Below are 27,059 nucleotides of genomic sequence, written 5' to 3'. Positions count from 1 at the left end.
TAAGTGGGCACTATATGTCCCATGGGTAACAAAAGTCTTAAATAATACTTGCAATGCTCTTAGCACATACCTAGTATGTTGTTGTTGTTGTTGTTATGTGCCGACTCACCGACTCATAGCGACCCCTCTTGGGTTTCCGAGGCAGTATCACTACGGAAGTAGGATTGCCCAACCTTCCTTCTGAGGAGTGGCTGGTGGGTTTGAACCGCCAGCCGTCTGGTTAGTAGGCAAGTGTCTTAGCCACTATGCTACCAGAGCTCCCGTGTATGTAGTATAAGCATTTGGCTACTATTTTATAACTAAATTTGACAGTTTACTGATGGATTGAATATGGGGCGGGGAGGGAATTGATGATGCTTAGATGTCTGGTTTGAAGAACCAGGTGGCTATTGGTAACATTTAGTGACATGGAGAAGATGAGGATATAGATAGATTTTTGAGGTAGAAAAATCACAAGTTCTGGTTGTAGTATCATAAACCAGACTATAAAGTATTAAGGATAGTGAGTAGGTAGAAATCCAATGAAGGCCAAGCACAGGGGGAAGAAGAGGGATCACACGGTCCCAGTAAGGATGTTGTAAGGTCAAAGCTTTAAAAAAAAAAAAAATAGGAAAGACTAAAATGTGTATGCAAACAGAAACAGACTAAATAAATAGATGAGAAAACTCATTGTTGGATACCCTAGTTTAAGTAAACCAAGAAGAAATGTCCTATCTACTGAGGGATTAAGAAGAGTAAAAAGGCATGGAAGAGCTGTTAAGGGAAATTAGCTATAACTTCAAGGGATTAATTTTATAATCATCAAGCAGCAGTCAGGATCCAAATGATATTTGATGGTAACATTTAAAAAATATCTTTTAGATAAGACAATCTTTAGTAACCAGACAATTAATGATGTACTATATGCTCAAGAAATAATGCCTCCCCCCCTTCAGTCCCCAAAATGTATCAATAGTCTTTTCTAGTACAAGGCTGGACTAGAGGGACAGAGAAGGAAAACAGAGTGCTAAAGTTGCTTCTTCTCTAATCCTGTTTCTCTAGGTAGAAATGGGATTAATTCTACAGAACAGCTGAGTTAGACACTGCTACAGAAACCCTTTCCTAGTTTATTTCCCCATTAACTCACTCTCCCCAAGGCCCCCAGTAACCCCACTGCTTTTGAGTATATCCCATCTCAGTGACCCTATAGGACAGCATAGAGCTACCCCCATAGGGTTTCCAAGGCTATATCTTTATAGAAGACTGCCATATCTTTCTCCTCTAGAGTGGCCGGTGGGTTCGAATCACTGACTTTCTGGTTAGTAGCCAAGCTCTATAACCATTGTGCTACCAGGTTCTCCCAAGAACTCAGAAACCAAAAAAACCAAACTCACTTCCAGTGAGTTGACCATGACTCACTGTGACCCCTATTGGGTTTCCAAGGCTGTATATCTTTACAGAAGCAAACTGTTTCCTCTTTCTCCTGCAGAGCAGCTGGTACATTTGAACCAACAACCTTTTGGTTGGCAGCCAAAGACCTTAACCACTATACCACCAGAGCTCCTTAAGGACCCAGATGATCTTTATAATATGCATTTCTGATCATGTCACTCTCCAATTTAAAACACTTCCAGCACTCTAAAGACTTAGCCACAGTTGAAGTCCTACAAAACCTGGGTCTTTCTCATCTCTCTACTCCACAGGAGCTCTGGTGGTGCAGCAGTCAAGGCATTTGACTGCTAATCAAAAGGCTGGCAGTTCAAACCCACCAGCCCTGCTCCATGGGAGAAAGGTGGGGCAGTCTACTTCCCTAATGATTTCTATAGCCTGGAAAACCGTAAGGGGCAGTTCTACTCTGTCCTATAGGGTCACTATGAGTTGGAACTGACTTGATGCCAGTGAATGTCTTCTTACCCTCCCTCCTCACACTGCCAGATGCAAAGGTTGTTTGTTTGTATCTGGGTCAGGTAACTCCTTTACTTATCTCTCAGGTCTCAAAAGCAATTCTGCAGTGTTTCTTGGCAGCCAGAGGCTACTTGAGAACCACATTTCTCACTCTCAACTGGTTGTCATAATCCCTATCATAGCACTCATTGAACTATGCTAAACTACCCAGTGAGACTCCTTCACTAACCTACAAGGTTAGCTCCTCAGGAAGGAACTATGCCTTCCTAGTCACCATTATTTCTACCAACTAAGGGCTAGAACATAGTAAGCGTTCAATAAACAAAAATTAAGATATCAGTAACAAGATCTAGATTCTCAAATTATATGATTATTTCTCTTTTTCTAAAGGCATCTCTTTTGTCCCACATGTTTTCAAATGTTACCATAATTTTTTTTTTTTTTTTTTAAATCAGCAGCCCCTACAAATCCTGCATTAGGAATCATTTGTAACCAGGATGACTGGCAGCTAAATTTCCCTTGACACTCTGCTTACTGAAAAGTATTGTTAAAGAAAATGGCTTCCCCTATTTAAACTTAACTCTTAACCTGTCACAGAAATTAAAAATTCATGATAAAGACAGTTTGGGAAAACTTTTAAATAATTAGGTAAGCCATAGGTAACCTACAGAATGCAGACATGCAAACTTAATAAACCAATCCAAACCACCTCCTGCTGATTAAGTGAATGACAACCAGTCATATTAAATTTCCCTTTTGGGAACTCCCTTAACAGTTTGTACTGCACATAAAGTAATCAAGATTGTAATGTAGTGAGCCTATCTCTTTTGAGGGGTGCTTTCTGTTTATGAACAGTTGTTCTGCCCAATAAAACCTTTTAATTCTAATTGACAAATTGATCAACTTGACTGTATTAAAGAAAAAGTGATATCCCAAGGTAAATGGGTGTGGTGGATACACTGAAATTATAGGAGGTTTTCCCAAATATGGAGGTAGATGTCATTTAAAAGTTAAAAAAGAAAAAAGAAAATACATTTTTTCTAATAATCATTTGTCCACCACAAAATAAGAGTCATACAAGAGATAATAAAAATTGATTAGCAAGGTGGAACAAATGGCTAAGAGCACAACTACTTGCCAAAACAGTAGTAGTTGAAACCTACCTAGAGGTACCTAAGATGACAGGCCTGGTGATGTGCTTCTGAAAGGTCCCACCTTGAAAACCCTATTGTCTTAGGCTGTGTTCTCTAGAGAAGCAAACCCACTGAAGTTTGTACAGAGAGAAGACAGAGAAATCTATCTTAAAGAAATGGCTTAAGCAGTTGTAGAGGCTGGCAAATTCCAAGTCCATGGGTCAGAAGTCAAGCTGGAGGCTTCTCCTAACTCATATAGCTGCAGGGTCTGATGAACCCAGTATTGGCAAGCAATATAGCAGGCTGTGGGCTTTGGAGGCTGACCAATCCAAGATCATAAGGTAAAATGGCAAGTTGTTGGCTCACAGGCTGTGAAAGCAACAATCTCAAAATTGGCAGGCAATAAAGCAAGTTTAGCTGTGGTGCTGGTGAAGACTACCAAAAGTACCATGGACTGCTAAAAGAACTAACAAATCTGTCCTGGAAGAAGTGCAGCCAGAATGCTCCTTGGAAGAGAGGATGGCCAGACTTCATCTCACCTACTTTGGTCGTGTTGTCAGAAGGGACCATTCTCTGGAAAAGGATGTCCACTTAGTAAAGTGGAGGGTCAACAAAAAAGGAGAAGCCCCTCAACAAGATGGATTGATACAGTGACTGCAAAGATGGGCTCAGGTGTGGCAAGGATTGTGAGGCTGGCACAGGACCGGGCAGTGTTTTGTTCTGTTGTACATAAGGTCACTATGAGTTGGAGATGTTTCAACGGCACCTAACAACAACAACAAAGCAAGTCATTGGTTCAAGCCCAGATGATGATGAGCCAGACACAGGATTCTGAACAAAAAGCCTGAATTTTTCCAGAGCTTTTCCATATATATTGGAAAAAGGCCACACCCCTGAGAATACTCCCTTTCAACTGATTAACTGTTCACAGCACATTTCATCATGGAGGTGATTATATATCAGATCTCATCACAGGGGATGACTGTATAACTGCTAAACCACTTCAAACCATGGCCCAGCCAAGTTGACACACAACCTTAACTAATACACCTATAGAGCATTCTACTCTGTACACATGGCAGGGGGTCGTCATGAGGTGGAATCAACTTGACAGCAACTAACAATGATAAATTGTCTAGAGGGTCAACCAACTAACAATTCTTCATCCCAATCCATGAAGAGAGTTAAAACCCACTAAAATTCTAAACCAAATGTGATTCCATATACCTATTAAAAATTTAATTGTGAATTAATGAATTTGTTTCAAAAGGAAAACTTACAGAATTTTTAATCTCAGATGATAGTACAATATATCAACACAAAAATACCCAAAAATATTATTCTTCATTAAATAGCTGTAGCTGCTGCTAAACTTATTTCTCTCTCTATGCATATTATAAATGAAAACCTATTAGAAAAGATAGCTTTAAAAATCACCACCATGCATTGCATAAAATACTGAGTCCAAGGTCCTTAAAATCCTTCATTAATTTCCACCACTTCCTACATTATCTATTGGTATGTAACAAACTACCCCAAAATTAGCAGCTTAAAACAACAAATATTTATTATGCCATATAGGTTCTGAAAGTTAGAAATCCAGGAATAGTTTAGCTAGGTAATTCTAGCTCAGGATTTCTTATGAAGTTGTGATCAAGCTGTCAGCCAGGCCTGCAGTCTCTTAATACTTGACTGGAGCTGCCCCACTCACTCACATGGCTATTGGCCAACAGGCCTTATGTCCTCACCATGTGGACCTCTCCATAAGGCTTTCCATGACATGGTTCCCCACAAAGCGACTAACCTAAGAGATCAAGAGAGCCAGTAAAAGGAGAGTGAGCACCCAAGAAGGAAGCTGCTGTCTTTTTATGAGCTAGTCATGGAAGTGGTATTCTCACAACCCTGCCATATTCTTTTCCTTAGTTACTAAGTTCAGCCCACATTCAAAGTAAAAGAAAAAAAAATGTAGACATATTTTTAAAACCACTACACTTCCCTTAGTTGTTGTTGTTGTTATGTGCCATCAAGTCGGCCCTGACTCATAGCGACCCCTCCTTGGGTTGCCAATGCAGTATCACTAAGGAAGTAGATTGCCCAACCTTCCTTCTGAGGAGTGGCTGGTGGGTCAGTGAAAAAAAAGGAAGACCCTCAATGAGATGGACTGACACAGTAGCTGCAACAATAAGCTCAAACACAGCAATAATTATGAGGATGGTACAGGACCAAGCAGTGTTTCATTCTGTTCTACAAAGGGTCTGTATGAGTTGGAAGTGACTTGATAGCACCTAACAAAAATAACAAACACTTCCATAGGATGAGGCCAAATTCCTTGGCGTGGCATGCAAGGCTGTCATAATCTAGCCCTTATCCTATCTTTGCAGCCTAAGCGCTTATATTCCTCCAAATGAATCTTGTGATATACCATAGCATGTTTGCCATTCTTTTGTCATATTTGTAAAAAAGGACATGGAGGCAGTGTCTAACCTATAACTTCACAAGGTGGGAAGAGGTTCAAGATCAACAGCCCAAGGTTCATTCCTGTGAGGCAGAGGTCAGATATGCCTCTGCCCCCCAATATTTTTTTTTTTTTTTTTTTTTACCATTTCTGACACCAACTGTCCCTCCCACAGCACTTTCTGTTTCTCTATTGAGTTTGATAATTCATTCCAATTGCCACACAAAAGTTACAGACATTACTCATGATTATGGGGCTTATTAGGGAAGTAACAGGTTACAATTCAGGTTCAGAAACAACTCAGTATACAGTTCTTAAGTCGAGACAGCCTCTTCTCAGCTGTGCTGCAAGGCACACCTCTCTCTCGCTTCAGCCTCTTAGCCTTGTGACACTCTGGCTTCTGCCCTGTTCAAGTATGTGTCACAAAGCTCTTTTAGCACTGCTGATACATGCCCAGAAAGGCACCCCACTCTGCCAGCAAGGCTCCTGCTTGAAAGCACTCAGCATTCTCATTCTTTGGGCCAGGAAACTCTGTCTCATGCTAGTCTCTTGGTTATGCTGCCTCTGCTGCTGCCACTTCTTTGCTGCAGTCTCCCACTGTATCTGATGTCACAGCTGTCTCCTGGATTGAGGAGGTTCAGAGGACCTCTGATCCAAAGATGCACTCCACTACTGGCTCTTTTTTCATGATGGTAGTAGGATCTCCTGTTTTCGTCTTTGGGATAGGTCATTTTAAGCCTAGTAGGATAGCAAAGGGAGCTCTGGTGGTGTAGTGCCTAAGGAATTTGACTCCAAACCAGAAGGCTGGTGGTTCAAACCCACCAGCCACTCCTTGGAAGGAAGGTTGGGCAATCTACTCCGTAGTGATAGTACCTCAGAAACCCAAGGAGGGGTCTCTATGAGTCAATCTGACTGAACAGCAGTGAGTTTGGTTTTGGTTTGGAGATGGCAAAAAAAAAAAAAAAGGTGCAACTAGAATGCTCCTTGGAAGCTAGAATGGCCAGACTTTGTTTCACCTACTTTGGTCATATTGTCAGAAGGGACCATTCCCTGGAGAAGATAATCATGCTTGGTGAAGTGGATTGGTCAATGAAAAAGGGACACACCCTCAATGAGATGGATTAACATAGCAGCTACAATGATGGGCTCAGGTACAGAAAGTATTGTGAGGCTGGTGCAGGACTGGGCAGTGTCTCCTTCTGTTGTACAGAGGGTCACTATGAGTTGAAGCTGACTCAACAGTACCTAACAAGAAGAAGGATAGCAAAACTGACCAATATCCAAGTTAGGGTTTCATATACCTTATTATCATGGTCCCATTCACACAAGGGTGCCATGCACCTTATTTACATTATTAGCAAGCTATCCAATCTCCTTGGCAGATCACATATGTATAGTCCCACTGAGTCATCTGACAGGACTAAATTATAAGGCTGCTATATTTTTGTAAATGATATGTCTTCACCTGATATGCCTTTCCTTATCTGCTTGACCCTCTTTTACTCATTGGTTTAGATTAGGTATCACTCTGGGAAGATTTCTCCTTGGGGAAATTAGATCTTCCATCCACTCTACTTCTACAACACCTAGGGGCTTCTCTATGTAGAAATTTTCATTATGTGTTTATTCTGAGTTAAGAAAGTACAAAGAAAAACAAGTCATGAAAATGCTGAAATATTAACCAAGACCTGATCATTTATAAAATTAGTGCTTCAAGCATCCCTCCCTAACATAGGTACTACAATGCAAACACAATACATATCCATTGCAAAAGATTAAGAAAAGTCCTTGGGAAAATTAATAAACCCCTCTAATATTTGACTCGATGGCACACAACAACAACAACGACAATATTTTGCAAAAAGAGCCCTCTCTGGTTGTGCTATAAAAATCTCAAATTAGGTGAAGGATGTTGTCTTGTCCTATCATACATATTTGGGGGGAGAAAATGTTCACAAAAATCAACATGAGATTAATTCACTGTTTATTCTAGGAATTAGGATACACAAATTTAGCCCACATTACTAAATATAAAATATAATTACTTGTAAAATATAATTTTCATTTTAGCTCAGGTAATTAGGAAAACCTTTCCGAGGAAATGATACATGGATTGAAAACTAAAAGGAAGCAGCCATCAGGCTTACAGACAGAAAGAAGAGTCATCTACAAAGGCCTTAAAATAGACATGAGACTGACATGTTCTAAGCATTATAACTGCCCCAAACCTAAAATTGCTTAGATAAACACCAAAACTTAGTATAAGAGAATATTTTAAAAAAAAATTTTATTGTGATTTGGGTGAAAGTTTACATAGCAAATTCACTTTGTGAATCACGACACTGACTGAAATTTCCCACAATGCAATAGTTCCCCTCCCACTTCCTCCCACTTACCTCTTTCCTGTGTCCTTTCCTCCCATGCACTTCTGCCCACCCACCCCCAGCTGTCTCCCTGTGCATGCACAGCCCTTCTATTCTCCCATGATTGGTCTCTCCAAGGAGTATACCTACCTGGCGTAAATGTTCAGCTCATATGCCTGTCTTTTGTTTGGCTGGAAGCCACAGGAGTGGGTTCAATTCCAGATCTGAAGGGTGGCTAAGGGCCATAGTCTCAGGGGTTCCACCAGGCTCCTACCAGACCAGCAAACCTAGTCCCTTTTTTTTTCCCTTTAATAATTTTGAGTTTTGTTCCACATTGTTCTCCCACTCTGTCCAGGATCTCCTACATAGGTCCCCTTCCAAGTGGTTGATAGAGGTAGCCAGGCACCATCTAGTTCTTCTGGTCTCATAGTTGTATAGGCCAAGGACTGCATGGTGTACCAGTCCCTTGGACTAACTGTTTCCATGTGTCTTTGGTTTTCTTCATTCTTCTTTGCTCTGGATGAGGAAAGAGCCATTGCTGCAACTAGATAGCCACTTGCAAGCTTTTAAGATCCCAGTTGCTACTCGCCAAAGTAGGATGTGGTACAATATTTTTCTGTAGTATGTTATGCCAATTGAGCTTGCTGTCCCCTGCGACCATGGTCCTGAGTCCACAGGTCCAACTATTCACTCCCTCTGGGTAGCTGGCTATGGCCAAGAAGTGATTACAACCTTGTCCCTTTATAAATACACTTGTAGAAACATTGTCTGCCAACCTTATACATGATCATGGGCACACTCCTCCCTTCATAGACATACCTAATAGTTCAGCCTGTCCACCCATCTATCTACCCACAGATCAATGTATGCCTTCACTGACAGCACAGTACTGTATATCCAAAAGGGTTCATCTTTGTTGTCTGTACCTCCCATACATTGCTCTATGTATTCTTTGTAAATAGATACAATTAGAATCAGGCAGCATAACCCAAACAAGTCAGAAAGGCAAGAGTCAGTGAAATGGGTTATATAGGTCATTGTGATGTTAATTTATCAAAAGATAACATTAAAGCACAGGGAAGGTTACACAATCACTAATGATATGCCACATATCCCAAAACAATCTTAAGAGTTCTTGTTTCTAGAAGCTGGCTGCAGATAGATAATTTTCACAAAAGCCCAGTGCCTAACACAAAAACACTCTCCAATAAGCTGCTTGCTATGCTATTGTAGGACCTGAGGGTAATTCCAGAGAACCAGTTCTTTCAAGGTTCAAAAGGACACATCGGGGCAGGTGGCCTGGGTTAGTCACCTCAATTCCACAAACCAAGAGGTCTAGATTCCAGGAGAATCAAAATGATTTTATAAATATAAAAATAATATTAAGCCAATAATAGAAATTTATTTGAAGTTTCCTTAATGTACAATTTGAAAAATCAGGGAACACTTGTGATAAAAGAGTCAAAAATGTTCCACCGAAAATGGATATTTCAGATTTTTATATTCCATTTTATCGACAGTGATTATATATTGCCATGGAAAGAGGTCAGAACAGTGTTTTCATAACAATAATTTTCCCTAAAACAGAGCTTTTAGTTTAACCTTGAAGTTTCTGTTTCTCAAAACTTACCACACCAAGGTAATTCTTCATGAGTTCCAAGCCAAACATTCCATACACGGTAAGCTAGCCTATTGTTGACAACTGTGAGCATGGGACAAGACCAGGAAGCTTTTCATTCTGTTATATTTAAGATCACTTTGCTTGTTGAAAGTGAGGATGACTTGAAGCACTTACTGATGAAGACTGAAGCCTACAGTCTGCAGCATGGATTACACCTCAATATAACCAACTCAAATTGTACCTGATAACAACATTATTTAATACCTTCAAGGAGTCCTGGTGGCACAATTTGTTAAGTGTTTGGCTGTTAACCCAAAAAGTCAGTGGTTTCATCCACTAGGGACTCCAAGGGAGAAAAGACCTGGCAATTTGCTCCCATAAAGATTACAAACTAGGAAACCCTATGGGGAAATTCTATTCTGTTCTACAGCATAACTATGAGCTAAAATCAACACTGTTTGGCTTAAAGGTAACTATGAAATCTGCCTTCTCAAGCCTCAAGGTTAAAAAGATTACAGCAGAGAGAAAGCTTGTATGGATTGCCTCAACCTCCAATGCTCCAGAAATCTACATTGCATGATAATTAAAACTCTGTTCCTTAGAAAAATAAAAGCTGCCCAGTCACTGGAGCAAAGTAAAAAGTCTAATGTACTGAATGACTAAGACATTTCACAAAGAATGTTTCAAGATCTATCCTGAAATACAATGCTGTTACTGACAGAATAATATCCACATGCCTACAAGGAAGTCCAGTTAATACTACTATTATTCAAATTTACACACCAACCACCAAAGTCAATTATGAAGAAGTTGAAGATTTTTACCAACTTCTGCAGTCTGAAATTGACCAAACATGCAATCAAGATGCGTTGATTAACACTGGTGATTGCAATACAAAAGTTGGAAACAAAGAAGAATCACCAGTGGTTGGAAAATTTGGCCTTGGTGATAGAAATAATGCTGGAGATGGCATGACAGAATTTTGTAAGACCAATGACTGAAAACCAGAGGAACTGTGGGATGACATAAAGAACATCATGCATGAAGAAAGCAAAAGGTCATTAAAAAGGCAGGAAAGGAAGAAAAGACCAAAATGGATGTCAGAAAAGACTCTGAAACTTGCCCTTGAGGGGAGAGTAGGAAAATGGAAGAAATGACAAGATAAAAGAGCTGAACAGAAGATTACAAAGAGCAGTTCAAGAAGGCAAAGTCAATTATTATAATGAAATGTGCAAAGACATGGAGTTGGAAAGCCAAAAGGGAAGAACACACTCGGGACTTCTCAAGCTGAAAGAACTGGAGAAAATTTTAAGCCTTGAGCTGCAATCTTGAATGATTCTATGAGTAAAATATTGAATGATGCAGGAAACATCAAAAAAAGATGGAAGGCATACACAGTCACTATACCAAAATGAACTGGTAGATGTTCATTCATTTCAGGGGTGGCATATGATCAAGAATCAATGGTATTGAAGGAAGAAGTCAAAACTGCACTGAAGGAATTGGGGAAGAAACAAGGCTCCAGGAACTAACGGAATACCCACTGACATGTTTCAACAAATGGATGCGTGCTGGAGGCACTCACTCAGCTATGTCAAGAGATTTGGAAGACAGCTACCTGGCCAACTGACCATAAGAAATCCATATTTGTACCCATTCCAAAGAGAGGTGATCCCACAGAATGTGGAAATTATCGAACAATATCACTAATATTGCATGCAAGTAAAATTTTACTAAAGATAATTCAAAAATAGTGTATTTTGCAGCAGTATATTGACAGAGAACTTCCAGAAATGCAAGTTGGATTCAGAAGAGGACGTGGAATGAGGGATATCATTGCTGATGTCAGATGGATTTTGGCTGAAAGAAAGAATACCAGAAAGATGTTTACTTGTGTTTTGACTATGCAGAAGCATTCGATTGTATGACTCATAACAAATTATGGGTAATATTGAGAAGAATGGGAATTCCAGAACACTTAATTGTATTCATGAGGAACCTGTACATAGACCAGGATGCTGTTGTTCAAACAGAACAAGGCAATACTGCATAGTTTAAAATCAAGAAGGGAGTGTGTCAGGGTTGTATCCTTTCACCATACTTATCCAATTTGTATGCTGAGCAAATAATCCAAGAAGTTGGACTATATGAAGAAGAACTTTGCATCAGAATTGGAGGAAGACTCATTAACAACCTGTGATACACTGACAACACAACTTTGCTTGATGAAAGTGAGGATGACTTGAAGCACTTACTGATGAAGACTGAAGACTACAGTCTGAAGTATGGATTATACTTCAATATAAAGAAAACAAAAATCCTCACAACAGGACCAATAAGCAGCATCACGATAAATGGAGAAACGACTGAAGTTGTCAAAGACTTCATATTACTTGGTTCTACAATCAACACCAATGGAAGCAGCACTCAAGACATCAGACAACATAGAGCATTGGGCAGATCTGCTGCAAAAGATCTCTTTCAAGCGCTGAAGACCAAAGATATCTCCTTGAAGACTAAAGTGTGCCTGACACAAGCTGTGGTATTTTCAATCACCTCTTATTCATGTGAGAGCTGGACAATGAATAAGGAAGACCAAAGAAAAGTTGATGCTTCTGACTTGTAGTGTTGGTGAAGAATGCTAAAGTACCATAGACTGCTAAAAGAACTAACAAATCTGTCCCAGAAGGAGTGCAGCCAGAATGCCCCCTGGAAGTGAGAATGGCCAGATTTTGTCTCACCTACTTTGGTCATGTTGTAAGACAGGACCACTCCCTGGAGAAGGATATTGTTTCGGTTACCTAGTGCCACTCTAACAAGAATATACCACAAATGGAATGGCTTTAACAAACAGGAGTTTATTCTCTTACAGTTTGGAGGCTTTCAGTCTGAGTTCAAAGTGTCAGGCTCTAGGCACTGGGTGAAAGCCCCTCAACCTTGAGTTCCAGTTCTGCCTCCTGATCCACTGAAGCTAGAGGCGTTTCTTTACTCAGACAGCTACTGGCTGCTGAGGCTAACAAGCCCAAAGTTGACAAATAAAAAGGCATAGTCTTGATGTTACCAAACTACAAGCCAGTCCATTCATTCAAGTCCATTTAAAATCCCAAGGCCAGCAGAGCATGGCAGGCTGCTGAAAAATAACACAACTACATACAGGGTTCAAGCATGCCATAAGCTAGAGACCATTCCCAAAGCAGACCACATACCCAAAGCAGCTACTCAGTTGTTCCAATAGATTCCACCGTGGAGTTAATTACCAATCTCACCATGGGGAATAGCTACATTTAGCTGCCCTGCCACTCAACGAGGCCCAGCCAAATTGACACACAAACTTAACCACCACAGATATCATGCCTGGTAAAGTGGAGTGTCAATGAAAAAGCGGAAGGCCCTCAACAAGATGGACTGACATAGTGGCTACAACAATTGGCTCAGGTATAGTAAGGATCGTGGGGCTGGCACAGGACCAGGCAGTATTTTGTTCAGCTGTACACAGGGTCTCTATGCGTCAGAGATGACTCAACAGCTCCTAATAACAACAAGAAGACATTTCTTATTTATTTCTGTCACCTCGACAATGATGATATGCAACAGCTATCAATAAGAAACAAGCATAGGAGGTCACATAATACAGCACTTAGTTTCTTTTTCACAGTTGCCTCACAAGAGTTGAAAAAATTCCATTCACTTTGGCTGAACTCTAAGCAAAATTACAAGTTTAAAAGAGAATGAATACATCTCAGAGGGGCCTAGATCTGTACTCCCAGAAGTGTTGGGGGTAGGGGAGAAAGGCCTTAAGGTTTGGCCAATACCTCAGCTCAATGAAAAATTCTTTACTATCAAATCCCTCAAATATCAACTCTGAAGAATTTCCTCTAGTCCTTGGTTCTTCCCAATTCACTCTTGGTAGACTCGTCTGTGAGTAATACCCATATGCCTTCAAGGAAGACTAGTTACACAGTATTACTCAAATTTATGCACTACCCAATAATATCAAAAATTAGGGAACTGAAGTTTTGTTTTGTTTTTTTTTTAAATCAACTTCTGATGTCTAACACTGATCAAGCATGCAATAAAGATGCATTTATAATTACTGGTGAGTGGAATGTGAAAGCTGGAAAAGAAGAAGAATCAGTAGTTGGAAAATGGCCTTGGTAACAGAAACAACAGCACAGACTGCATGACAGAATTTTGTAAGACTTATTTACTGCAAAGACCTTCTTTTCAACAACATAAGCAACAATTATACACATGGATTTCAATGGATGGAATACACAGGAATAAAATAGACTACATCTGTGGAAAGAGAAGATGGAGAAGCTCAATATCATCAGTCAAAACAAGACGAAGGGCCAACAGTGGAACAGGCAGACTATCAATTGCTCATATACAGGTTCAAGTTGAAGCTGAAGAAAACTAAAATAAGTCTACAAAAGCCAGAGTACAACCTTGAGTATAACCCCACCTGAATTTAAAAACCATCTGAAGAACAGATTTGACAAAGTGAAGATTAATGACCAAAGGCCAGATGAGTTGTGGTCTAACATCAAGGACATCACACATGAAGAAAGCAAAAGGTCATTAAAAAGACAGAAAGAAAGAAAATACCAACTTGATGTCAAAAGAGACTCTGAAACTTACTACTGAACATGGAGTAGTTACAGTGAACAGGGCCGGCAGCTGGAAAAGGTAAGGAGGGCAGGGGACAGCCCCCAGGTAGCAGGGAGCAGTGGCAGACAGGGCCAGCAGGAACAGGTAGGGGGAAGCCCAGGAAGTGAGCAGAGCAGTCGGAACAGCTAAGGGAGATGAACTTGTCTGTCACTTTGTCATACTGTGATGGTTTGTGTGTAGCTGTGAGGCTGAAGGCTGTGCCAGCAGGAATGCCCAAGGGGGACCGGTTTCGGTGGAGCTTCCAGACTGCGATAGATTTGGAAGAAAGAAGAGGCCATCCACTTCTCAAAGAATTGGCCAGTGCAAACCTTATGAATAGTAGTGAAACACTGTCTGATATATTTTTGGAAAATTTTATGAATAGCCCTGAAACACTGTCCAGTACAGTGCCAGAAGATGAGCCCCTCAGGTTGGAAGACACTCAAAATATGACTGAGAAAGAGCTGCCTCATCAGAGTAGAGCCTACCTTAATGATATGAAGAAAGTAGAGCTTTTAGGGCCTCCCTTTGCTGAAGCAGCATGACTCAATATGAGAAGAAACAGCTGCAAATATCTACTGATAACTGGAACATAGAATCTGCGAAGTATGAAACCAGGAAAATTGGAAGTTGTCAAAAATGAAATGGAACACATAAAGATTGATATTCTAGGCATTAGTGACCTGAAATGGACCAGTTTTGGCCACTTTGAGTCAGTTAACCATATGATCTACTATGCTGGAAATGACAAATTAAAGAGGAATGGCGAGACATTTATCGTCACAAAGAATGTTTCAAGATCTACCCTGAAGTACAATGCTGTCAGTAATAAAATAATATCCATATGCCTACAAGGAAAGCCAGTTACTACTACTATTACTAAAATTTACACACCAACCACGAAAGCCAAAGATGAAGAAATTGAAGATTTTTACCAACTTCTGTAGTCTGAAATCGACTGAACATACAATAAAGATGTGCTGATTATCACTGGTGATTGGAATCCAAAAGTTGGAAACAAAGAAGAATCACAGGTGGTTGGAAAATTTGGCCTTGGTGATAGAAATAATACTGGAGATCACATGATAGAACTTTGCAAGACCAACGACTTATTCGTTGCAAATACCTTTTTTTCAACAACACAAACGGTGGCCCTACACATGGACTTCACCAGATGGAGTACACAGGAATCAAACTGACTACATCTGTGGAAAGAGGTCTTGGAAAAGCTCACTATCACCAGCCAAAACATACCATCAACTGCCCATTTGCAAGTTCAAGCTGAAGTTGAAGACAATTAAAACAACTCCACTAGAACCAAAATATGATCTTGATTATATCTCTCCTGAATTTCAACTCAACTATGCCAGGAGATTTGGAAGACAACTACCTGGCCAATTGACTAGAAGAGATCTGTATTTGTACCCTTTCCAAAGAAAGGTGATCCCACAGAATGTGGAAATTATCTAACAATATCATTAATATTGCATGCAAGTAAAATCTTACTAAGGATAATTAAAAAATGGTTACAGCAGTATAGTGACACAGAACTTCCAGAAATACAAGCTGGATTCAAAAGAGGGATATCGTTGCTGAAGTCAGATGGATCTTGGCTGAAAGCAAAAAGTATAAAAAAGATGTTTACTTGTGTTTTATTGACTATGCAAAAGCATTTGATTGTGTGGATCATAACAAATTATGGGTAACATTGAGAAGAATGGGAATTTCAGAACACTTAATTGTGCTCATGAGGAACTTGTACATAGACCAGGAGACTGTCATTTGAACAGAGCAAGGGGATACTTCATGGTTTAATATCAATAAGAGTATGTGTCAGGGTTGTATCCTTTCACCATACTTATTCAATTTGTATGCTGAACAAATAATCCCAGAAGCTGAACTATATAAAGAAGAATGTGACATCAGGATTGGAGGAAGACTCATTAACAACCTACAACTCATTAACAACCTGTGTTATGCAGACGACACAACTTTGCTCATTGAAAATAAGGATAACTTGAAACACTTACTGATGAAGACTGAAACTACAGTCTTCATTATGGATTACACCTCAAAATAAAGAAAACAAAAATCCTCACAAGGGGACCAACAAGTAGCATCAAGATCAATGGAGAAAAGATTGAAGTTGTCAAAGACTTCATATTACTTGTTCTACAATTAAGACTAATGGAAGCAGCAGTCAAGATATCAGACATCGTATAGCATGAGGCAAATTTGCTGCAAAAGACCTCTTTCAAATGCTGAAGAGCAAAGGTGTTTCCTTGAAGACTAAGGTGCGCTTGACACAAGTCATGGTATTTTCAATTTCCTCATATACATGTAAGAGCTGGACAATAAAAAAGGAAAACCGAAGTAGAGTCGATGCTTTTGAGTTGTGGTGTTGGCAAAGAATGCTGAAAGTACCATGGGCTGCTAAAAGAACTAACAAATCTTTTCTGGAAGAAGTGCACCCAGAATGTTGCTTGGAAGCAAGAATGGCCAAACTTCATCTCACTTACTTTGGTCATGTTGTAAGAAGGGATCATTCCCTGGAGAAGGATATCATACTCGGCAAAGTGGAGGGACAGAAAAAAAGGGGAAGGCCCTCAATGACATAGTGGTTGCAACGACGGGCTCAGGTGTAGCAAAGATCGTGGGGCTGGCACAGGATCAAGCAGTGTTTCGTTCTGCTGTACATGAGGTCGCTGTGAGTTGGAGACATCTCGACGGTACCTAACAACAACAACAAAGTGAATGGAAGAAATGAAGTAAAAGCTGAACAGAAGATTCCAAAAGCAGCTGGAGAAGACAAAGTATTATAATGAAATGTGCAACAACCTGGAATTAGAAACTCAAAAGGGAGGAACACACTCAGCATTTCTAAAGCTGAAAGAATAGAAGAAAAAATTCAAGCCTCAGTTGCAATAATGAAGAATTCTATAGGCAAAATATTGAATGATGCAGGAAGCATCAAAAAAAGATGGAAAGTCAGTATACCAAGAAGAAATGGTTGATGTTCAATCATTTCAGGAGATAGCATATCATCAATAACCAATGATACTGAAGGGAAAAGTTGCAGCTGCAGTGAAGGCATCAGCAAAAACAAGTTTCCAGGAACTGACAGAAAACCAGTGGATATGTTTCAACAAATGAATATGATGCTAGCAGCACTCACTAGTCTATGTCGAAAAATGTAAAATACCTGACCAACCAACTGTAAGAGATACAAATTTGTGCCCATTCCAAAGAAAGGTGATCCAACACAATGTGGGAGTTATCAAACTGTATCATTAGTATTACATGTAAGTAAAATTTTGCCAAATGTAATTAAAAAACAGTTGCAGCAGTACATGAACAAAGAACTTTCAGGAATCCAAGCCAGATACAGAAGAGGTCATGGAATGAGGTTTATCATTGCTGATGTCAGATGGATCTTGGCTCAAGGCAAAGAATACCAGAAAGATGTTTACCTGTGTTTTACTAACTATACAAAAGCATTAGATTGTGTGGGTCATAACAAATTATGGGCAACACTGAGAAGAATGGGAATTCCAAAACTCTTAACATGCTCATGAGGAACCTGTACACAGACCAAGAGGCAGTTGTTCCAAGAGAACAAGGGTATACTGCATGGTTTAAAATCAAGAAGGGAGTGTGTCAGGATTGTATCCTTCCATCAAATTTAGTCAGTCTGTATGCTGAGCAAATAACCTGAGAAACTGGACTATAGGAAGAAGAACGTGGCATCAGGGTTGAAGGAAGATTCATTAACAATCTGCTATATGCAAACAACATACTGCTTTTGCTGAAAGCAGAGGACTTGAAGCACTTACTGATGATAAAAGACTACAGTCTTCAGTATGGAGTACATCTCAACATAAAATTAAAATCTTCAAAACTGGACGAATAAGCAACATCATGATAAACAGAGAAAACAATGAAGTTGTTAAGCGTTTCCTTTTACTTGGATCGACAATCAACATCCGAGGAAGTAGCAGTTAAGAAATCAAAACAACATATTGCAGTGGGCAAACCTTCAAAAAACCTGTTTAAAATGTTAAAAAGCAAAGACAGCTGTCACCTTGAGGATTAATGCGTGCTTGATTCAAGCCATGGTATCTTCAATTGCTTCCTATGTATGCGAAAGCTAGATAATAAGGAAGAGGAGAAAAACTGATGCATTTGAATTACGGTGTTCGCAGATATTAAATATATACCATAGGGTCACGTTATCAGGAGGGACTAGTCCCTGGAGAAGGACATCATGCTTGGTAGAGGGTCAGTGAAAAAGAGGAAGACCCTGAAGGTAATGGACAGACACAGTGGCTGCATAAGGGGCTCCAACACCTGACTGTGAAGATGGCGCAAGACTGGGCAGTGTTTCCTTCAGTTGTACATACGGTAGCTATGAGTAGGAACCGATTCCAGGGCACCTAACAACAACTGCCTTACCTAACTTCGACTCTGGGCCTATTAAAACAATTAAAATGCGGCTTTTCCTCACCAGGCTATGCAAACTATCTCCCCAGATTCCAATAAGGACACAGTCACGGAGTGGCGCACTTACAAGACGACACCTAACCGTCATATCCGGTCACCTGCCCGACATTCCCCTTCTCTAACTTAAGTCGTTGGCGTGACGAGGCAAAACGCCCGTACAGCTCATGTCTTTTCCAGCAGCCAATGGGGTCTATCCACCTCCTCCCTCCATCGCTGTTTTCCTAATCGTGTTCTGTGACGTTTCGGGGGAGGGGCGCGGAGGTCGATACGGAAACCGAGCGAGACCTAACGCTTCAGTCGCTCCGGAAGCGAGGAACGACAGAAAAGATGGTTTACATCTCGAACGGTAAGTTCGAGGAGCTGCAGGAGTGACTTGGGAGGCCGAAGGCCGAGTTTGCTTTACCCTCCCCCATCGAGCCAAGCGCCTTTCCCAGTTTCCCTGGGCTTTGCGGCCTGGTGGTGCCGGATGGGAAGTCGCCTTGGCCCGCGGCTCGTCCGCTGACTGTCCCTTACCGGGCGAGCAGGTTTGGAGGCCCTCGGCGTGACTACGCTTCCGCAGGCTTAACGCCAAGCATTGCGACCCCAGCGATGATCTTTCGAAAATTCGTGTACCTTTCAAATTGTACGTGTTCTTAACTCATAATGACAACCAAATTATCATGTACATAACGCGTAGGCTCTAGTAAGGAATTCTGATAGTGCAGTGGTTAAAGTATTTGGCTGATAACTATAAAGGTTGGTGGCTCGAACCCAGTAGCCGCTCCACGGAAGAAAGATGAGGCAGTCTGCTTCCGTAAAGATTTATGGCCTTGGCAAATCCAATAGGGGTCGCTGTGAGTAGGAATCCACTCTATGGCAGTAAGTTTGGTTTTGGATTTTTTTTTTTTAGACTCTTGCAGGAGCTCTGGTGGTGTAGTGCCTAAGGCATTTGACTACTAACTAGAAAGCTGGCGGTTCAAACCCACCAGCCACTCCTGGGAAGGAAGATTGGGCAATCTACTTCCCTAGAAATACCACCTCAGAAACCCAAGCAGGGGTCGCTATGAGTCAAATGGACTCCACTGCAGTGAGTTGGGGTTTTTTTTGGTTTTGTAGTCTTTACAACAGCAGTATTCAGGTGATATATTTATTTTACCTGTTATATGTGTGTCAAAACTGAGGCTCAGAGAGATTAAGTAGCTTTCCCAGGGTCCCAAACTTAATGACACAGTGGATATTCAAACCTGTGTAGGCTAGCTTCAGAGTTATTGCTGTTACCTACCACACAAAGAACCCAAACCCACTGATGTCAGGACTGTGTAAGACAGAGTAGAACTGCTCCATAAGGTTTCCAAAGCTGTAATCTTTATGGAAGCAGACTGACATCTTTCTCCTGTGGAGTGGCTGGTGGGTTCCAACTCCACATGAGTGCTTTGCTTTTTTTCACTCTTCAACATCTCCTTGCATTCACACCTTCTTATCTTCCATTTAGAAAGCTTTGTAGAAGGTTGATAGTCACTGAAGAGAAGCATCAGAATTTTAATGTGGTTTTGGGTACTTGAGCAGACTTCAGTTTTTGTGTTTTCATATGTGGTGTCTTAAGTATGCATTGTTGAGTTTGTTCCACATAAATATTGTTAGGACCTTTTATCTCTCTTTTAAAGTTGAGAAATGTTTATTGTAGTCAAGCACCATATCTCCTACTAGGAATATGTTGGGGATTGGGAGCGCATGGTCTGCCTTCAGGAGACAGGGGAAGAAGTGCAAAGAGCAAGATAGAATGATGCAAGTGAATATAATAGGAAGTTTGAGTCTCCCCAGAGGCAACTCAGAAGAAAGGCTTGTCTGTCTACTGCTGAGAAAGTCTGCCATTGAAAACCCCATGGAGCACAGTTCTGCTCTCACACACATGAGATTTCTATGAATTGGAGCCAAATCAAAGGCAACTTTTTTCCCCCCCTAAGAATCACAAAGGAAGAATTGACGGTTTATAATTAGATCCATTTGTTTAAATAGAAGAACTGTGTCAATCTGTACTTCATAGTTGACAGAATATTTCTCTTGTGATCTAAATAATTTTTTTCTACAAAGAATGTGATGGCAAATCTGGAATAACTTCTCACACAGAAAGAAAATGTCCTATCACTCTAAAGAAGCAGAGGTAGCACGTGACAAAACCAAGCCTACCACCCAACTTCTGACTTGTATGAGGTCCCTTGTGTTAAATAGCAGAGACCTGAGATCTACGTAGATACTTGAAAGTAAACTGGTCAAGGAGAGAAAAAGTTAAACAGGCAGGAGAGGTTGTGTGTGTGTGTATGGAACTGAGCATGGTGAAGTGTTGAGATAATGGAGAGGAAAAGCGGTTGACAGACAGCTGTTCTTCCTTCAAAGTATTCTGACCTCCTGAAACACTAGAGTACTCACTGTTCCTGTTTAGTTTCTGTTATTTCAAGAATTTTGAAAATTAGATCCAGCTTTCCTTAAAATAAAATTGAAGTCTGTAATTAGAATCAAGATCGTCCAGTTGTAGAGAATGGTGGTCATTTAAGAGGAACGACAATTCTCTTCAATATTTAGAGCACATGCATGCTTTGATTTATAAAAATTTTATAATAACTGATTCCAAAAATTCATAAAGTGTATATAAACAATCTTTTTATATAGGCAAGAGACTTTGCCAGTGAAAATAAATCCTCTGAACACATGTAGAAAATGTAGGTAGTATGAATATTTCTTTATACTTACCCACCTCGTTGTTGTTATTTGCCATTGAGTCAGGCCCAACTCATAGCGAATCCTCCTTAGGTTTCCGAGGTGGTATCACTACGGAGGTAGATTGCCCAACCTTCCTTCCGAGGAGTTGCCGGTGGGTTTGAACCACCAGCTTTCTGGCTAGCAGTCAAGTGCCTTAGGTACTACGCTACCAGAGCTCCTACCCACCCCATTAGTGTCCTCAAAATACTTGAAGTTACCCATCAAAATTAGAAACTGTAGGTAGTCATTTGATGTATTAATGGAATGGCCTCTAGATCATAGAGCTTTACATCCCTGAAAATTTCCTTAGCATAATGGCATATATTAGGCCTTAACTTGTGTTGACCATTTGGAACACAGAACAGGTTGAAACCTGTGTCTATGATTGTTGCCTGTGTAGTTAAACGTAATACATCTTGTGTCAGGGATTTGTGGCATTAAAAACTTTTTTGTTTTTGTCTATAGGACAAGTATTGGATAGCCGGAGTCAGTCCCCGTGGAGATTATCTTTGATAACAGACTTCTTCTGGGGAATAGTTGAATTTGTGATTTTGTTGTAAGTATCATAGTACTCTAAAGAGCCCTAATATTTAAGTTGACAGGTGTGTTTAGGTACATTATGTTGTGTATCTTAAATAAGCTCAACTCTCCTAAAGCAGTTTTTACTTGTAATATTTTCTATTCTTATTAATGGCTATACTAAGGGAAATTAAAACTTAAATCATGATAAAGCTGCTAAACATTTTAAGCTTATGAATATGTGTTAGTTGGTAGCTTGCTCATGCTTTAGTCCTGATGATAACCATTTTAATCTGCAGCTGTGGAACCAGGCTTGCCTGTTCTATTGTCAAATGACTGTGTCTCACTTTCTACTTTTGTCACTGACTTGTGTGTGTATAATTTTTATTCCATATTATACAACAAGTAAATAAAGGTACCTGGGTGACACAAATGGTTTGCATTTGATCACTAACTAAAAGGCTAGCAGTGCCTTGGAAGAAAAGCCTCGCTTAAAATTACAGCTGTTCGGAGCATAGTTCTAATGTGCAACATGTGCAGTTTCCATGAGTTGGAATTGACTGGCAGCAGTGGGTTTTAAGGGAGCTCTGGTAGCACTTGACTGCTAACCAAAGGCTGGTGGTTCAAACCCACCAGCCACTCCTCGGAAGGAAGGTTAGGCAATCTACTTCCATAGTGATACTGCCTTGGAAACCCAAGGAGGAGTCACTATGAGTCGGGTCCGACTCGATGGCACACAACAACAACAACAATGAGTTTTAAGGAAATTAAGGGGTAAGAATTATATCTAGATTTGCAAAACTCTTACGTAGTGAACTTTTCTTTAAATCAAAGGTTAGAGTCAATGACAGGAGCCAAAAATTTAAAGTGGTCCATAATTTCAAGTAGTTTTTAGTTAAATGCATTTTATGGTCTTTCATATGCTGCTTGTTTTGTGAAAATTGTTCATAAACTACTGTTATTGGGTGCTGTTGAGTCGGTTTCAGCTCATAGTGGCCCCATGACAATAGAGCTGCCCCAAAGAGTTTTCTAGACTGTAATCTTGATATGAATAGATTGCCAGGTCTTTCCCCCTCAAAGCTGCTGCTGTTGTTGTTATGTGCCTTCGAGTCGGACCTGACTCATAGCGACCCCTTCTTGGGTTTCTGAGGCAGTATTACTACGGAAGTAGATTGCCTCATCTTCCTTCCGAGGAGTGGCTGGTGGGTTTGAACTACCAGCCTTCTGGTTAGCAGTCAAGTGCCTTAGGCACTATGCTACCAGAGCTCAAAGTTGCTAGGTGGGTTTAAACTACCAGTCTTTACATTAGCAGCCTACCACTTAACCGTTGTGCTGCCAACTAATACGTCTAAATCATCTTAAGTTTGATTATATATTTGAGTGTCTACAAAGATGAAGTAGTGACTTCCTTCAGTGACTTTAAGTAATTAGTGTATATCTTCCTGATACATTTAGCATTGGGGTGAGACTGATTGTGGGAGGTAGACATGAGAGGAGTTATTCCAGGTGGAAGAAAGTATATGAAGGATGGTGAAGAAGTTTGACTTTCAGGTGAGAGGATGGGGTCTTTATGGGATGTGGGTAGTACTGGGCGACAGCATATATCATAAATTAGAAGGCATAGAATGTAAAATGGAAGAGACAATTCTATAGAAATGTATACCAGGGGACAAGAAAGGGTCTAAGAAGTACAAAACTTCTTTAAAATCATTTATGAATTTTACCTATTCCATGTTGTTTATTAAAAATGTTGTTTTATGTTAAATCCTTTTCCCTCCACAAATTAGGAAAATTCTATTTAAAGGATTCCCAAAAGTCCTATACCTCTGGCACACCACCGTAGGCCTCTTTCTCCCTAAGGTAACATTAGGTAAAATGTTGGCAGGAGAGATGTGGGAGTGATGAATATGAAATACTGCAAAAACAGCCTCTAGAATCTGACAGCTAATTTAAAGTGGAGGAATAAGTTGGGGATGACTAAGATTTCAGGCTCTGTCAAGGAGAGTTGTTATCAAATAAGAAAGACAACCAAAAAAAAAAACCAAACTTGCTGCTATCGAGTCAATTCCAACTTATAGTGACCCCCATGGGTTTCTGAGCCAGTAAATCTTTATGGAAATAGATTGCCCAGTCTTCCACAGAGTGGCTGGTGGGTTTGAACGGTTGCCTTCTGGTTGGCAGTCAAATGCTTTAGGCACTACACCAGAGCTCCTTAAGAAAGACAAATCAGCAACTAACCAGTCCACTGCCCTTCTTGGGTTTCTGAGGCAGTATCACTGTGGAAGTAGATTGCCCAGCCTTACTGCCAAGGAGTGGCTGGTGGGCTTGAACCACCAGCCTTCTGGTTAGCAGTCAAATGCCTTAGGCACTGTACCACCAGAGCCCCCTAAGAAAGACAACAAGGGTGAATTTGGCACAGAACATAGCACATCCTGTTTTAAATGTGCTTGCAGTAGATGGCAACGTCCAGTTGGCTACAGAAACATGGGTTTCATCATCCTCTCATGGCGGGCATAGGTGAAGCCCTGAAAACATATTGTTGAAACATGTTGCTGAAAGCGATACCTCCATTCTCTGTTTTCTGTCCCTTGTTTCAGTTTCAAAACTCTGCTTCAGCAAGATGTGAAGAAAAGAAGAGGCTATGGAAGCTCATCTGATTCTAGATATGATGATGGAAGAGGGTATAGCTTTTTTTTTTTTTTAATTGATATTAGATGTTTTTATCCCTGTGCTATATTTTTATTAAATTAGATATTGTATATAGTTAGTCTTATGAGAATCAAAAAATTCAAATCCTGTTTCATAAAACTAATGCGTTACTATAAATTAAAAGTCAAGTTGCCACTGATGTGATAATCAGAGTTAATCTGGCAAAGAAAAATATGTATCAGGTATCCTATGGGAAAAGTCTAAATTAGAGGATGAAAGCTGGTGACCAGCATTAAAATGTGGAGATTTCACTTTAAGATCTGGATTTTTGACTGCTAATGAAACCCTTGGAAGATCATGCAGTACTAGGCTGGGCTTGTGTTTCCATATTGCAAAAATCAGTTAGAACTGAGTTTCAGTTGCCCATTGATTTATAGGAAGTATTCAGTTCATCATAATCTTTGTTTGACTCTTTTTCCTCATGTACATTATGGGTCTGATCCCTATAAGTATTTGAATTTATGACTTCTGATCTAAAGGGTACTTCCTGTTTTAAGTAACATTTTAGGTATTGAAAGAGAAAAGGGTCTGTATGAGTGTTTAAAAGGAACCAATTGAAGATTGTCTATCAAACAGTAGATATTAACTTTTCCTTTTATTAGGCCACCTGGAAACCCGCCCCGAAGAATGGGCCGTATCAATCATCTCCATGGCCCTAGTCCTCCTCCCATGGCTGGTGGATGAGGAAGGTAACTTAAAACCTGAAATTATTTTGCAAAAAAAATTTATTTTGAAAATGCCTCATTAGGAAGGTTTTCTTTAGGAAATCATAAGTCATCTAACATTTTACTCAGACATCATTATTTGGAAAAAGCACTTACAACTCTTGAAAAATTCACTGTTTCTTTTTATTAAAATGCTTTTTGAAAAAATTTTGTAACATTTAATGATTGTTGAATTATTTTCAAAATGATCCAAATTAATAACTAATAACTTTTTTTCTTTAGGTAAACATCTGCTCTAAGCAGCAGACAACTGGACATGCACATTCATAGCAGAAGGAAACCATCAAGAAGTGGAGGACTGACTGTGCTGGACAGATAGATGGATGTGTATGTCTAAACAAGGATTGCTCTGTGTTCCAACAGATGAATGAGGTCATGCTGGGAATTCCCTCTGTAGGGATCTGGCATGGCTGACAAGCAGTTCTATAAATGCACATGTTTGTCTCATTATCTTTTTGTACAGTTTATTAAAGTATTAATATAGTTTTAATAAGTAATATTTTTAGGTTGCAAAACTGGCTCCTCATCTTTATATAAATAAAATGCAAAAATAAGAATCTAAAGAAAATAAAAGGCTGTATACTCAATATTATTAGTGTCACCTTTTTCAACTTCTAAAATAATGTTCATTGTTAATTTGTTCTCATTTATAAATAAATCACATTATATTTATATCATTGTTATGCCTGCAGTACCTGCTCTTAAATTCATTTTGATCTTGAAACATTTTTGTCCCATGAATCTGATGTGTCTGATCTGCTGTAGATAAAATTATCAGGTTATTAATAAGCCATAACCAACAAACTGAGCTACAAAATGAAGATATGCTAGGTACTATGTAAATTCTTAACTTCAAATTTGAATTTTTAACTATTGCTTAAGATACTGCCTATTGGCTTTAATACAGCACTTGGAACCAGTTAATTCAGGTTTAACCACCTGCTGAGAATTTGCATTTCCACCCCAGATATATGAATCCAAACCTACATTTTAAAGTGATTTTGAAAAATGTAGAGTCTGATTAAGTATGTCTGGGTAGAAATACAATTTCTCAGCAGGTATTGAACCAGAATGAACCTGTTCCAAACCCTGCTTTAGACCCCACCTGAATGCCAGTTAATTTGCGTGTTCCTCCACAATAGAACCGAGCTCTATTATGTTAGAAATTTTGTCTTGTTTACCCTGGTACTCTTACCTACATATCATAATCACTGAAGTATGTATTGGGAACATAAATGATACAGATAATCCTACTTCTAGTAGGATTTTGAAAGCAGAGTTTTCTAGTGGAAGCCTTTTTATATCCCATTATCAGCATTTATTCAAACCTGCTATTTGCCAAAAAAATGGGGATGTAGTGGCATAGGACACTGGTCTTCAAAGATAAGGAAACAAGCAATTATAACACAAATTTTAAGTAAGGATTATGATAATGTTGTTGTTAGGTGCCATTGAGTTGCTTCCTACTAATAGTGACCCTGTGTGCAGCAGAACGGAATCCTTCCCAGTCCTGCACCATCCCCAGTGGGCTGCTACACTTGAACCCATTGTTGCAGCAACTGTGTTATTCATTGAGGGTCTTTCCCTTCTCACTGATCCTTTTCTAAGCATGATAACCTTTTCCAGGGATAGGTCCCTTCTGATAACATGGCCAAAGTATGAGAGATGGAAGTCTGGCCATTCTCACTTCTAAGGAGCATCCCGGCTATACTTCTTCCCAGATAGATTTGTTCATTCTGGCAGTCTATGGTATATTCAGTGTTC

The 27,059-nt window shown here is 39.9% G+C and overlaps 1 protein-coding gene across 1 annotated transcript; it reads left to right on the top strand.

Annotated features, from left to right (window-relative positions):
• Positions 1-18,933: 18,933 nt before the first annotated feature.
• SELENOK (selenoprotein K) lies at positions 18,934-25,254 on the top strand. The gene is made up of 4 exons (XM_007937247.2): positions 18,934-18,952; positions 21,808-21,898; positions 24,459-24,542; positions 25,173-25,254. Exons 1-4 carry the CDS (start codon positions 18,934-18,936, stop codon positions 25,252-25,254), a joined length of 276 nt encoding a protein of 91 aa, XP_007935438.1.
• Positions 25,255-27,059: the final 1,805 nt, after the last annotated feature.

Source organism: Orycteropus afer, unplaced genomic scaffold, assembly GCF_000298275.1.
Source record: "Orycteropus afer afer isolate SDZICR_OR568_19922 unplaced genomic scaffold, OryAfe1.0 scaffold00041, whole genome shotgun sequence".
In the NCBI taxonomy this organism is placed as follows: Eukaryota; Metazoa; Chordata; class Mammalia; order Tubulidentata; family Orycteropodidae; genus Orycteropus; species Orycteropus afer.
Note: the sequence above shows the minus strand (reverse complement) of the source record. Positions and strands in the feature narration are given on the sequence as shown.